Here is a 15,941-nt window from a genome sequence, read left to right on the forward strand (position 1 = left end):
CTTATTGTTAGAATAAGAATAAAATTATACCGCACTATTATAAAAAAAATTTGGGCCAATTGAATAAAATTTTAAATTTACATAACTGTATACAGAATAAACAGAAAAAACTTCTTCAGACTGAATTAATTTATTTCCGCTTTTTTTTTTCATATTCATATTTCTATTATACATACGTATAATAAATTTCTTTAATGTTATACAATTTCTATGTGCTTTCTTTTTTTATTTTAGTGCATATAACAAATATAAATCTATAATAATTTGCATGAAATATTTACAACATATAATTTTTATAACTAAATTATTATCTATTTGTTTATGTATAACAAATTATATGGTATATATTGGATATATATAATATAACAAAACAAATTTTAATAATTTATCTATTAAAATTATTTTTTACTTTTAGAAAAAAAAAATTATTTTCGCTTTTAAAAATTTGCATACTTTTAGGCATTTAATTGCTTTATTCTTGATATTCTTAAAATAATTATGATTTTTAACTTTAAAATTATTTGAATTGTTTTACAAATTTAATTTATTGTTTTTAGCATTGCACTTTTCGATTAATCAACATTAAAAAGTTTCCAAATTCAAGCTTTTACTTTCATAGTAAATGAATTAAATTAAACTTTACTAATTACTAAAATTTTAAACTACTAAAATTTTATGCAATATTATAAATAAATTTCCCATTAAATAGGAAAATACTTGAATCCTTAATGCATATTGTTATATACATGAATGTTCTCATATACTCGTATGTATTTAATTTACTAAACAGAAACTGTTATACAAAATGAAATCTTGAAAAAATTCTTAAAATTTTATTGTAATTCTTTTATTTCTAAAATGGTTAAATTACATTGAATTTTCTGAAAAAAAAATGTCTATGAAAAAATTCATTTTTAGTTATACTAAAAAAATAGTTTTTCAATAGTTTTCACCCCTTTTTTTTGTTATTGTTACTTTTTTCTACTTTTATTAAATTGATTGCATAAAAGTTCATTGAATTGTAAACAACTTACATACAAATAGTTAATACACATACAAGTATACATTCATACATAATATTTTTGTTATATAATAAATTTTAGTTTTAAAAATTCTACATACATACGAGTATATGAAATGTTTATTCATTTTCATAAAATTTATGCTAAATACAATAATGTCGTAACTCGTAACAACAAGTATTTACTATCTATCTATAAAAGTATGTTTTATACCGAAAATTATAAACGCACGAGATCATTGTATTAAAAAAAAAATTCTAATAATTTTGAATATAGTATACGAGTATATTATGATTTATGATATTATTAATATTATGGTGTCACAATAATTCAATGAGCTCCAAATATCTAATCTTTATTTAGCTATAAATACATACGGTATGTATATTAAGTATATATATACCGAAAAAAAAAAAGCAAAATTTAAATATAGAGTAAAAAGTAAATATGAGCGAATGACAACATTTTCTAAGGTTATTGTACATGATGATCGTGTCGTTGTTTATTATTTCTGTTCTATTCTTACTTATGATTTTTTTGTTTCTTTTTAGAAAAAATTTTTTTTCATTTTGTTATTTTGATTCTCGCATTCTCGCAATATTCTCTATGTTCTATATATATGTATAAGACATTTGTACAAAATGTTCTTTAAAAAATTTTTTTGTTAGATTATTTTTTTTTTTCTGTTATATTATTTTTTTTTTCTTCTATTTTACTTTAATGTTATTTCGTTGATCTTATAGTACACTCGTCGTTTATTTATTTATATGTATTGTTTGTATATTTTTGGTATTTGTAAATTGTATAGGTGCCTATACATTAAATTTATATAAAAATTCTATGATAATAAATATAGTAAATAATAATGTACATAATATATAAAAAGTAATCTTATATATATATATTTTTTGACAGTGTAAGAAATTTATAGATAAGGTTATATATATATACATGATAAATATATGTATAACTATAATATGCATTGAAAATTATATATGGACTCTAAAAATTAGGTCAAATTATTTCTTGTCTTTTTATAGCTTATATTAATTAGAGAAGTTCAAAATATATATATATATATATATATATATATATATATATAGAGAAAAAGAAAGAAATAATAAAAATGTAAAGAATAGAACAAATTTTTTTAAATAAAATTTTTTGTATTTGAATTTTATTTGTTTTTTGTTTCAGTTCTATTAAATTCAGAAAAGATCAGAAAATTTTAGTTATAATTATTATATTTCAAATTCTATTGGAGCGCATATATTTTATATGAGCGAGCGGCAATTCTTTAAGTATATAGATTATATTTTATGTATTTGAATATCATACGTAAATGAATAAGAATGAAATAAGAATTTTTATTTTAATTAGATTGTGAGCCCAAGATTTTAATTATTGAAAATTTATATATAATTTTCTTCTACATTCTTCTATATTAATAATTAAATAAAAAAATATATAAGTATTTTTGTAGACTAATCATGCATATCATAATATTACAGATTAATATGAAACGACCTTTATTATATCTATATAAATACTATTACTAGTAATTAATTTAGTGACAAAAAACTTACATCAAAAATTTATTGATTTTAATTTAATAATATATTTCTCATATTTATTAATATATTTCTCAACAAAAAAAGAACTCATAATTATTACTAGCATACTTTATTGAACGTTATCAACAGCAAACACAAGAAAAAATTAATTATTTTTGGTTAAATCTGGTATATGAGAATGAGTTTCTTGTAATTTTATATTGCAAATACTTAATTTACTATACGTAAATTAGCACTCTTTTACTAAAAGATTAGCACTTTTCTTGTAATCTTACATTAATATCATAATATACAGAAAATAATAGAAAATTTAGGTAATTAAAGTCCAAATCTCTTATGTTATATGGGAAACAATCGAAAAATTTAAAATATTTTTATAAAAATATTCTTGAAATACGCATGTCGTCCATCAGTAAAATAACTATTTAGCACTAATTAAAAGATCTATATAAAAAAATGCAGTTTAATTTTAAAGAAATTTTCCGTAATTGCAATTTTTCAACAAAATAGTCCATCTATATTTTCATTTCATTATATTTAATTACTAAAACTCAAATAAATAATAATAATTCAACAAAAATAATAAAAAATTAAAGCAATTATAGAATCAATTAAACAATTAGAAAATATCCTAAAAATATGCAATTAATGCAATTTTTATTTTAAATAAAATTCTCTTTCAATATTCTCTGTTTGATTCTCAAATAAACAACTTATTTAGTATGCATATTAATAAATATATACATGCTTCAATTTCATTTAAATACATTCAATAATAATTAATTGTTTAATTTTAATTTTAATAAAATTCAATTAAAATTTAATAAAAACTATACTATACCAGCATATGACTTATAATCATTATCAAATATCATTAAAAAATCAAAAAAAAAACAAAACATAATCTAAATCATGTTCATAATTTTTGATTTTCAAAAAAAAAAAACCTTGAACTTCAAATACTTAAAAGTAACAAAAACCAAGAAAAAAAAAAACAAAAAAAATTTCATTCAAGTTTTAATTCGTGTATATTTTTTTTCATTTTTCTATAAATATTTTACTTTTAATTCAAAAACAGAAAAATGTTTGTCAATTCCGCGTATTTTTTCAAAAAATTTTATTAAATAAACTAAACAAGCAACCAAAAAAAAAAAAAATTTATCATCTTAAAGAAATAAAAAAAAAATAATAATAATAAAAAATCATCTCATTACTATTCTTTATCAAAAAAAAAAATAATAAAACTACTAATCAAATAAAAATACTATATTTGCTTTTATTTAAACAAAAAAAAAATAAAGCCACACAAGAAATATAATATAATTAATTTATTTTATTTATATTTTTTTTTCATTTAATTTGTTTTATAACAAAAAAAAAAGAAAAAACCAAAAATTCTACAGAAAATTTTTGAATTCACATTATTACAAACTTAAATATTAACTCATATATACTAATAGAATCTATACATATACTAGTAAATATATAAATATATATAGTGATAACTAATACGTATAACAATAGTATAAACTTAGATAGGGAAATACGAAACTAAAAATTTTAACTATAAATAAAACATCTATACTTACGTTCTTACTATATCTATCTATCTATATAATATTAATTTATAATAAACTTAAAATGAAAATAATGATGTCACAGAGCTACTACGTCGTTAAATATATATACTACAATATATATATATGAATACATTAATATACGAAATATGACAATTGATTATAAAAATCAAATAAGAAAAAAAATATTCTAGTTATATCTCAACACATATATTGATATATATACATATATTTATATACAAACATACTGACATAACATACAATTTAATATTATCATTTTAATGTTTTATTAATATAGTGGTTTTAAACGTAAAAATTTTTTATATATAAATGTATGTATGTGTATTTATCTTTCTTATTTTGGTTTTCTTTTTGTTTTATTTTGGTCTCATATTTTTTCAGTCATTATACCCAAAAAAAAAAAAAAATTTTTTTTTTTGAATAGTTGTTAACCTCAAAATATTTTCGCAATAAAAACAAAATTATAATAAAATAAAACAAATAAATAATATATACACACATTTTATTTTTATTTTATACAAAATTATTATTTTTTTTTTTAATTAAAATATGGTGTTATAATAAAAATATTATAAAAATGTTATTATGTTTATAAAGTAGAAGAAAAAAAAAAATTGAAACAAAAAGATGATTATAAATTTTTGGAAATAGTAAGAGAAAATTCAAAATAAATCAAATTTTAAATTTTAATTCAAAAAAGAAATGATCAATTCCATAAAAATCGGAAAATTTTACTGAAATTATTAAAAAAATATAGAATTTTGAAATTCTAGAAAAACGAACAAACGGACGGAGTGAAACTAATAAGCACTTTTTTTCAAAAATTTTTTGGAAAAGTGCTAAAAAATGAGAATTATAATGTAAAATTTTCAAAAATCCAAAAAATTTTATTTTATTTATCATAGTTTATCCGAAATTTCAAAGAGAAATTTCTTCTTTTAGCAGCATTATATATTATATAATTAAAATTTACGATTAAAAATCAAGAAAATAACAATATCTGAAATTTTAACCGAAATTCAATTTAAAATATTTTCTCTATTCACTATAAAAACTCTCAATTTCCATTATAATATTAATATTAGAAATTTTTTAATTTCAAAATTTAAAATCGTATATTTTTCAATTCAAAACTAAATAATATTATTACATTATTTTAATATTTGAAAATACTACTTTAATTTGATTCGATATTTTTAATTTGCCATATTAAATGTAATTATAATTTCTTAACCTGAATAATACATATAATATTGTGAGTTATATTATACAAACAAGTCACTATGCAGTCATTTTTATACCCTCACAAAATTAATATAGTGTATTAAACAAATTAAATCATATAAAAAACAATTACAATCCAAATTAATATTTTTAATTAATTAACATTTAATAATAATAATAATAATTTAATAATAATAATTAATAACATTTATGGTTCATTCATTTGATGACAAAATTTATAGATCTTATAAGATTCATGATCAACGATTGCGTATTTTTCCTCATTGTTTTCTTTTTATATATACAAATATTGTATTACTATACCGTGTATATCTCGAAAAAACAAAATTTTATGTTTTCTAAAATCTTACCGTAAAGTTGAAAAAAAAAAATAAAATAAAACAAAAGAGAAACACACAAAAAAGAAAAACTAGAATTTTATTTTTTATTTCTTCTTCTTCTTTTTCTCTTAAAAATTTTATGAATCAGTCAGTCTCTTCTCTATTTATATATTTATATATTTTTTTTTATTTAGTTGTTAATCATTTTCGCTTAAGTAAAGCTTTTAAATTTTGTTGTTTTATATACACGTCGTATATAATTATTTTCCTTTATTTTCTATATCTTTACATTTTTATTATTATAAAAAGGATAAAATTATGATAAATATATATATATATATAAAAAAACATATTACAAAATTAATTCGGTAAAATGATCATCCGAACTGAATTTAAACAAAAACAGAACTAAAAAGCAAATAAAATTTTTATATTACAATTAAATTGTATTTATTAAAAAATAAAAACATAAGAAAAAAAAAAACTTGGAAAAAATTATCACTTTTACGATATTAAAGTTCATACAAAATAAACACAGTAATTCGTATTTATTCGTACATCGTATATTGAAAATACCGTAAAAATAAAATGCAAAAATAGATAAACAGAATTTTTATAATGTTTTAATAAAATGTGTATGTTTTATTTCCACTTTAATTCTAATATTTTAAATAACAAATTTCTTAGTTTTATCAAGAAAAAAACAAATAAATTTAATAATTATAATGTGAACATTTTTTATATAGTTTTATTTATAATGCATTTAATAAATACGCAATTTCATTAAATAATAATTTTAGAAACATAATAATAATTATTTTAAAAATTTCACTAAATTTAAATTAAATTTTGCTTTTAACAAACAGAAATTTAAATATTTATTAATTATTTATTTGAAAAATATCAAAGAAAATCTTGATTTTTCTTTCCACAATCTAGAATTCACACATATAATATAATACACGTGCGTATAAAAGAGACCGTACGATATAATATGATGAACAAAAAAAAAAAATATTTATAAATAAAATGAATAATTACGTTCATCATAACACAATATTATTATATGTATAAATTCGTCAGGTCAATAATATCTAAAATATTTTTGTTATTCAGAAAAAAAAAAAAAATTACGATATTGAAAATTTTAATGTTAATAAACATATTAAGTATATTGAAATGATTAATTGAAATGATTAATTAAAAATGTGTTATTGTTTTTATATCAAAAACTAAAAAAATACTACTAAATTATTTTTTACAAAGTTTTATTAAAGTTCTTAATTCAAAATTTAATTAAAATTTCAATTTGTTTTTTAAAAAATAATACTCATAAAGGAATTTAAAGAAAAAAAAAACAAACAACCGATACAATGTGTACAAGTGACGTATATAAAATAGTTTACTGGAAAAATTATATGAGAAATTAAGAAAAATTTTGTACATGAAGAGATTTTTTTACCTCTCAATGCGCATTTAAATTAAAATTACTAACAAAAATTTCTCGTAAATTTCGTGCTTTTTGAAAAAGAATCAAAAAATTTTCACATTTTTGTCGAAAAGCGTGTATCAAACTTATTTATTTATAGGAATAGAACAAAAATAAAAAACTGTCAATTACTTGTATAACAATTGCCTAATGGTTACTCCTTGTCGTATAGTTTTGAAATTATTAGTATTATTATTTGTACGAAAGAAGAGTCTGGAATCCGTTCTTTCAATTAATGCGTGTAAGTCGAAAACGATAATATCCTCCCGCTACATTTTTACTACTAAAATTATTTACAACTCTGAATTGTGAAACACCTTGTATATTGAAAAATAAAAATAATAAAATAATTGGTAGAAAAACAAAATAAAAGTAAAAAAGAAAAATTGCGCACTAAAAACAAAACAAAAAAATACATTTTTTTTTTCTAATGAAATGCAAGAAAATAATATCAATGTCATGTTTTCAAATAAATATTAAATTGCGTACTAAAATTTACCAATGAATTTTTTTATTTTATATTATTTTATTGAGTTCACGGTAGTTTATTCTTATCATATTAGTTTTTAATTTAATTTTCTATTTTGAATTTTGTGTTTTTATTTTTTCTTTTTACAATAATTTAAATTTTTGTTTTTTTTTTTCAAATATATTTTAATAATAAATAATTAATAACGTATAGTGTTTTGAACACAATCAATATTTTTCTTATTAAAAAAATTTAAAATAGTCTAGTTGTATAACAGTTTTATTTTCTTTAATAATTATGCACTTTTATATTTAACTGTATTACATAAATTAAATGCAAATTATTTTTGTTATACTTATTAAATTATTTGTAAATATTTTTGATATAAACTGAATCTTTTTTAATTATATAAGAGAAATAATTTCGCGTACATTAATAGAATTGCAACTTATTAAATTTCTTTTTTTTTCTTTGCATTTTTCATCTCGTACCCGCATATTAACAACATGTAAACAACCTTGAAAATTGTCGTTCCTCCTACAAAAAAAAAAAAATATTATTAAATTATTTAAAATAATATAATTTTTGTATTATTTATAAATATGAATTTCAATTAAATTTAAAACATAGGCTTTATAATATATTAGGAATGTGTGTGTATATAAAGATAAAAAATATTAATATACACTATACTTAAAAGTATGGTGATAAAATAATTAAAGAAAGTATTAAACAAAAGAATATTACATATATATATATTTATAAATGACGATTACTACTATATCAAATACTTTTTCTACAGTTTATTAGAAAATAAGTATATACATTGACTTCAAAATTACAAGTAAAATTGAAATAATATATACACAATTCAGCATTTACAACCTTCATATAAGGTGAATTACGCATGAACAACGTAATTTTTACTGCAATTTTAAAGTCAGGGTGTTTTATTATGGCATTATTAATTAGAAAAATTGGCAACAGAATTATAGTTAAGTTTAAATTTAACATGACTGTTTGTTAGGAATTTAAATAGGTAAAAATTCCATTGAATCTTACAAAATAAAGATAAAGAAATACATATACTGTTAAACAATCACCCAGATATAATATATACTTAATTTCTATATACATGTACTTTTTATTTTCAACCAAAGATAGTTTTCTAGCCATAGTATAATTTCAAAGTGTATGTTTATTTACACTCTGTGGTGCCAATTAATATGTTAAGAAGTTATTAAGTGAGTTTTTTAAAATATTACACTTAAAAAGAAAAACAAATAAAGGGCCTGAATAAATTTCATTTCCTCCTCAAAAACTATGTTAAAAAATCGATTTAATATTTAAATCGATTATACTCGTATAATTTCTATAAAAGTAAATGATCGCACTCTTAAAGTTTTTGTTCTATTACAAAAAAAAAAAGAAAAACCAACTATCGCCCAACATAATATTTATTTAAATATTTTCTACTCATTTCTCATTAAAGAGTAGAGAATTTTTTAATTAAATTTTATGTTGAATAAACGGTACATATATAAAATGAAAACAATTATATTTGTTTCTGTATGTTTTAAATAAATATCGTAAAATTTTTAATTAATCGAATTTAAATGAGATTTTGCAAATGTTATAAATTATTTTTTTTTTTTTAAACATATTAGGCAATTCGTATATAGACATTTAAAATTACCTAATTATTATTGTCATTATTAAATGTCAATGTCAATGTCTGGTATTTTTCTTCTATTTATTCTGTTTTTTGCTCATTTTTCAAAAATGTAGTTTTGAAATAAAAACCAAGAAAAATTAACATTTTTTTTTTGTTCTTTTTTTTTTTTTTTTGTATTAATATATGCATACATTCATGTTTTATATATATAAATTATAAAACTAGACAGACAGATATTTTAAAATTAGCATAAATTGTAATTTATATATATACACGTCTTTACTATATTTGTTTATATTTATATATGTATGAATATGTGGTGGTATATTTTTATAGTTTTGCATACATTTCATACTTTTAAAATTGTAAAATTACAATAATAATAAATTTTCTTATGAATTTTTTTTTTATATAAATATTTCTAATACGTGCAAATTGAATAAAAGTATGATATTTCTGTGAAAAAAAAAATAAGAGTGCGTGAAAATATAAATAATGTAAATTGTAAGGTGACAAATGAAAAATTAATAATGTCGGTATAAATAAATTTTTATATTCATTTCAATTAGATAGGACCTCTATAAGTATGGTATGACTATGAGGATAGCGATGCAAATCAAATATTTTTATACCGTCTTATATCGAACTTTAATTTCTAAATAATATTTTAACTTACATATCTCTAAAATATAAAAAGCATTTGTTATAATTTTTTGTTAGGGTTGTTGGTTTGTTGATTTTATTGAAACTCCTAAAAATATGCAATGATAATTTTATATTAAATTAAGCTATTAATATAATATTAAGTCGCCGAACCAAAAGTTTTGGGTTTGAAAGTGTTTTCAGAATATTTTCCGGAATTCAGAATGAATTAGAATCCGGAATGCAAATTTTGTTAATTGAACATGAGCAACGTTTGTACTAGTTAACATTTTTTTATTGATCTTATCTTGATTTTTTATTGATCATTTTTTTATTAAAAACCTCTTGGAGTTCTTAAAAATAAATCCATAATATTGCGTTTCTAATAATCTTTTCTATAATAATTTCAGTATTAGAAATGGAAAATTAAAATAAAATGCAATCAAAAGTGGAGTTTATTTCTAAGGTTTTACAACAACTTTACCTATTTACTCTTTTTTCTCCCTATTTATTTATATATACATATTTCTTCTTAAATTATGAATAATTAATTTAAGCAATTTATCAAGTTGACTACCTTTGTAATTATATTCAGTATAATTATTTTTTTTTATTTTATTTTCTAATTTATATTTATTATTTATACTTTATTTGTTATTTCAATTAATCGGTTAACATAAACATACCATAACGGTAAATATGTGTCTAGTATTTTATATGATTTAAATTAATATTCTCTTATACTTATTCTCTTTTGTATATAAGTATAGTACGTAGTACATATGTATATATATGTGCATAGTTACTTTTTTAATTTTTTCGTACAACTATTATTTATAATTAACTATATAATCAAACCATTCACTTGATCACTTTATGTTCATTGATTTTTTCTTTTTTAATTTAACAATAAAAAAAGAAAAATAAAACAATAAAATAAATAACAAGAGAATAACTACTCGTATTAACTTGTTTTTCTAATTTCTAACTAACTTTCAAATTGAATTCGATAGGAAACCTATCACCTATAAATAATAATAATAATAGAACTACAAGTATATTCAACTATTCGTAATAATAATAAATATTTTCCGGGCGTATAAAATGTCGTTTACTTAACTGAATAGTAAGTGATTATTATAATAAAAGTATTGTATGCATATGCGTACTAGTATAATTTTTATAGAGTCTTGTATATAAGTATGTATATATATCATTATAATATGAAGTTAGTTTTTTGTTTCTGCTTTTGTCAGAAGAATAAGAAAATAAGAAAGAGCTTTATATGTTTTCTCACTTTTCTTATTGTATACATATGTACATATATTTATGTACATATTTATATAAATATATATATATATATGTACATATTGTATTGTATATATATATATAAATTATTAGTTTATTTAATTTTTACCACTTTAGCAAATAAAATTCATTCTAATAAAATGAAAAAAATTTAAAAAAAAAACATATATACCACAAACTTAAAATCTATAAATAAAATAATGTTTGTATGAATGTCTGTATATTAATTATATATAATTTCATATATGTATACCCATATATTTATAAATATATACACATATATATATATATTTATGTATATATAGAAAATTCATAATTTCCGTCTCAGACGTGCTGAAACCTTCAACTTGATTTCCGTAAATACTAATGTTATGGTCACAATAATATTTAGCAAACAAACAAAAAAAAAATATATATATATAGAATTTCTACACCTATATTATGTCTATATGAATAGTATACAATATATATATATGACATAATAAATAAAAATTGTAATTGGTAGTCAGAATAGCCACAATAAAAATAGTGAAACAATAACTAAAATAACAAAATATAATAATAATGAAATATGCGGTACAAAATTTTCACGACCCCACAATTTTACAAATTTGTTTGTTTCTTTTTAAATAATAATGCACTTTATATATACATACTATGTATATATTTTTATATTATATATGTATTTATAAAAAAAAATGCACTTAAAAATAAAAATTTTCAAAAAAAAAAAATTTTTTTTCTATTTAAATTTTTAATTTTACAATATTTGCATACATAAATGAGAATTTGAAACTAATTATTTAATCTGAATAAAATTCATATGTTTTTGTCTTAAAAAAAAAAAGAAAAAAAAATTTAAGGAAAATTCCATTTTTTAATAATTTGAAGTAAATAATATTTTAGAATATTGAATTTTTTAATAACATATTTTAATAACTATTCTCAACAGAATTATTCGTGTAACTCTAGTTAAAATGCATGCATTTATTTGTCAAATCTTTGTTTCTAACTGTGACATACACAACGTCATCCAAATTAATCTAAAATAAGTTAAACTTTTGTTTAAGAGCATGTGGTTTCCGATAAACAAGGATTCTGAGAAAATATTAGAAAATTTCAACGTTTTAAGTTATAGTCCCTGTTTAGGTATAACCCCCTTCCAATAAAAATATTGGACCTTGATATAATAGATATTTAAAGGCGCTTATAAAGAACTTAAAACTAAGGTATTGCTTATTTTTGTATCGATATTCTGATCTGTAGTTTTCTCTTTCTATCCCAATAATCTTATGAGAAATTCTTTAAAAAGTTCAAATATCTCTTATGGTTCAACAGGTGAAACAAAAAACCGTTTACATTATAAAATTTTACAAGTGTTAACAACTGAAATTTTAGCTTCTATTACTCTGTTTAATAAAAGTTATCATTTTAACTATTTCAAAACATGTCCCTAATTATAATATACTTGATATTGTTAAAATAATATTTTTGTTATTGATTTTATATCATTGACTATACATATATTTATTTTGAATAAATAATTATTCCAAATTAATTATATTAAATTTTAAACTTTTTTTTATTAAAAAAATAGTATTGTGCTTCTTTTTAAAAGAATTTCTAATTATAAAAATTGCTATACAGTATGAAATTTTAAAAATGAATGGTGTATTTTATTAAGATTTAAGATTAGCAAAAATTATACTTAAACATAATAAACATAAATAATTTAAAATTAATAATGGTTTTTCTATTTTCTTTGTCTTTATATAGGAATTATGACACTGAGCCGTGGCCCGTACAGCGAGCTCGATAAAATGAGCCTTTTTCAGGATCTTAAGCTGAAACGTCGAAAAGTTGATTCAAGATGTAGTAGTGATGGTGAATCAGTAGCTGATACAAGCACATCTTCGCCGGATTTATTGGCCCCAATATCACCGAAAATGTGTGATCCTGGTAGCCTTCACCAACATAATAGTAATAATAATAATAGTAATAATGTCAACATTAGTCGTAATAATATACCATCGATAACGACGCTACCATCACCATTTTCAACATCAGGAGCGCCCACAATAAATCCACCATTATATTCGTCAACGATAGCAACAACCACATCATCATCATCATCGTCATCATCATCAACGACATCAAGTACGCAAACACAAATAAATACAGCTGCTTCTATTGCAGCTGCAACTTCTTTAAAGATACCATCATCGATTAAAAATGAAAAATCACCACCAGAAACGCCAACATCAGTTAGAACACCAACACCGCCAATTCCACCAGATTCTCCACATCATCATATTATTCATCAACAACAGCTACATCAAACTAGTAGCTATCGTCATACACAAAGTAATATTCATGATAATGGACCATCAAGTGATGTTAACAGTTGTAGTAATGAAACTAGTAGGAATTCACCTGACTCTATGGAAAGAAAACCTCAAAATTCTTCTACTACGAGTGTCTTAAGTGGTCGACCACTTTCTCGCAATAATGTGATGCATTCATCTGGACCTATAATAAATCCTAATATTAGTCGCCCTGAATCTGGTGCAATATGTAGTAATACAGGTGGAAATAATTGCACGACTAGAGTAGGAGCTGGAGAAACGGCAACAATACATATGTCTAGAATTAGTAGTAATAATAATAACAATAATAGTAATAATAATAATACCAATAATAGTAGTACCAATAACAATAATAATTGTAGTAATAATAATAACAGTAGTAGTAGTAGTTGTAGTAACAATCAAAGTGTGATACGTTCTGTAAAAAATGAACGAATTTTAAGTTCTCCAACAAAAATGTTGGGTTATTCGCATCATAATCAAGAACTGCAACAACAACAACATCAGCGGGAACCAACTCATAAATCGAGTATTCCACAATCACAGCAACATGTAACAGTACTTGTTTCCCCTTCAAGAATAAAATCTGAATACCAATCATCTCACCAGCAACAACAACAACAACAACAGCAACAACAACAACAACAGCATCAACAAACAGTGCACCAACATCAACAATATAGCCATCAGTCGCCATTAATACGTAAATCTAGTCCGCCGACTGCATTTTCAAATACTAGAAATGACTTAAGTGTTACGACAGCCACAACATCTCCAATGCCAATACATTTGATTCAAACACAACAGATGCAAATTTTACAAGCAGCAGCAGCATCCTCACAAATGATGTCAAGAGTGCAAATGTCACCAAACTCGATTTCACCTCGTTTAAACACAAGTGGCAACAACTCATCATCACAATCGCATGTAGTTCATTCATCTCAATCTTCAAGTGTGCAGCAAACTCAAATGCATCATATGCACCAACAACATCACACGCCACCTATTAGAATTAAAAAAGAAATAAATAGCGGAATGATCTCACCACAATCTCTTATGAGCTTATCACCGGGAAGTAATGGAAGTCCTGGTAGTACAGGCGGTAGTTCCTCGCATCATCGGCAAATGTGCTCATCTGGCTCAAACCAGCAATCCCCATCTCCACAGTCTCCAATGTCTTCAACATCCTCTTCATCACAATCTATGATGCACCCATCCTTACAACTACGACATCCAAATAGAGATGCGGCAATATTATATCGTGTGAAAAACGAAATGCAACAACAATTACCAAATATTATGCAGCAATCCCAACGAATGGTATGGGTTTCAAATACAAGAATAAATGGAGTAAAGCCTGAAGTGATTGGGGGACCTATTGGTAGTATACGGCCACAAAATATGGGGAATCAATCACCTCAAACACCCTCGCCACATCATTCATCCTCTCAAAACTCGCCCCAATCACCATCTCAAACGCCTATACGCGGTACTCCAACGGTCATCATGGGTGAGAGTTGTGGAGTCCGAACAATGGTATGGGGATATGAGCCACCTCCCCAACCACAATCATCACCCTCTATTCAATCATCACCTTCTTCAGCACCTTCAACGCCATCACAAACTTCTGGTCCGTCACAAAATCACGAAGAAGCAGCTCAACTTCTTTTAAGTTTAGGTCAAACTAGAATACAAGATACAAGACCCCGGCCACAATCTTTTAGACCACCACATGCCTTAAATATGGAAAGATTGTGGGCGGGAGATTATAGTCAATTACCGGCTGGTCAACAGTTACATGCTCTTAATTTGAGTTCGCAGCAACAATGGGTTGGAAGTGGTCCAAGTGGCGTACGTGGTCCATTAGACTCATCTCATAATGATGGTGAAGAAGATGAACAACCACTGGTGTGTATGATCTGCGAAGATAAAGCTACTGGTCTACATTATGGAATTATTACATGTGAAGGGTAAGCTGATAAGACATCAAAACTTTTCAAAGCCTTGACAAAAAATAATTCAAAATAATTCAAAAAATGAAATATAAAAATTAATAATAATTAATATTCACACAGGTGCAAGGGATTTTTTAAGAGGACAGTTCAAAACAGAAGAGTGTATACGTGTGTCGCGGATGGTACATGTGAAATAACCAAAGCTCAGAGAAATCGTTGTCAGTATTGTCGCTTTAAGAAATGTATCGAGCAGGGAATGGTACTACAAGGTAATTTTT

The 15,941-nt window shown here is 22.1% G+C and overlaps 1 protein-coding gene across 1 annotated transcript in view; it reads left to right on the plus strand.

Annotated features, from left to right (window-relative positions):
- Positions 1-15,941, plus strand: part of LOC129617735 (hormone receptor 4) — a 33,207-nt gene that overhangs the window by 15,593 nt on the left and 1,673 nt on the right. The window contains exons 2-3 of the mRNA XM_055532832.1: positions 13,119-15,678; positions 15,784-15,932. Coding sequence (XP_055388807.1) covers positions 13,119-15,678; positions 15,784-15,932 — 2,709 coding nt within the window. The remainder of the gene's footprint in view (positions 1-13,118; positions 15,679-15,783; positions 15,933-15,941) is intronic.

This window comes from Condylostylus longicornis, unplaced genomic scaffold (genome assembly GCF_029603195.1).
Source record: "Condylostylus longicornis isolate FDR11 unplaced genomic scaffold, ASM2960319v2 ptg000006l, whole genome shotgun sequence".
In the NCBI taxonomy this organism is placed as follows: Eukaryota; Metazoa; Arthropoda; class Insecta; order Diptera; family Dolichopodidae; genus Condylostylus; species Condylostylus longicornis.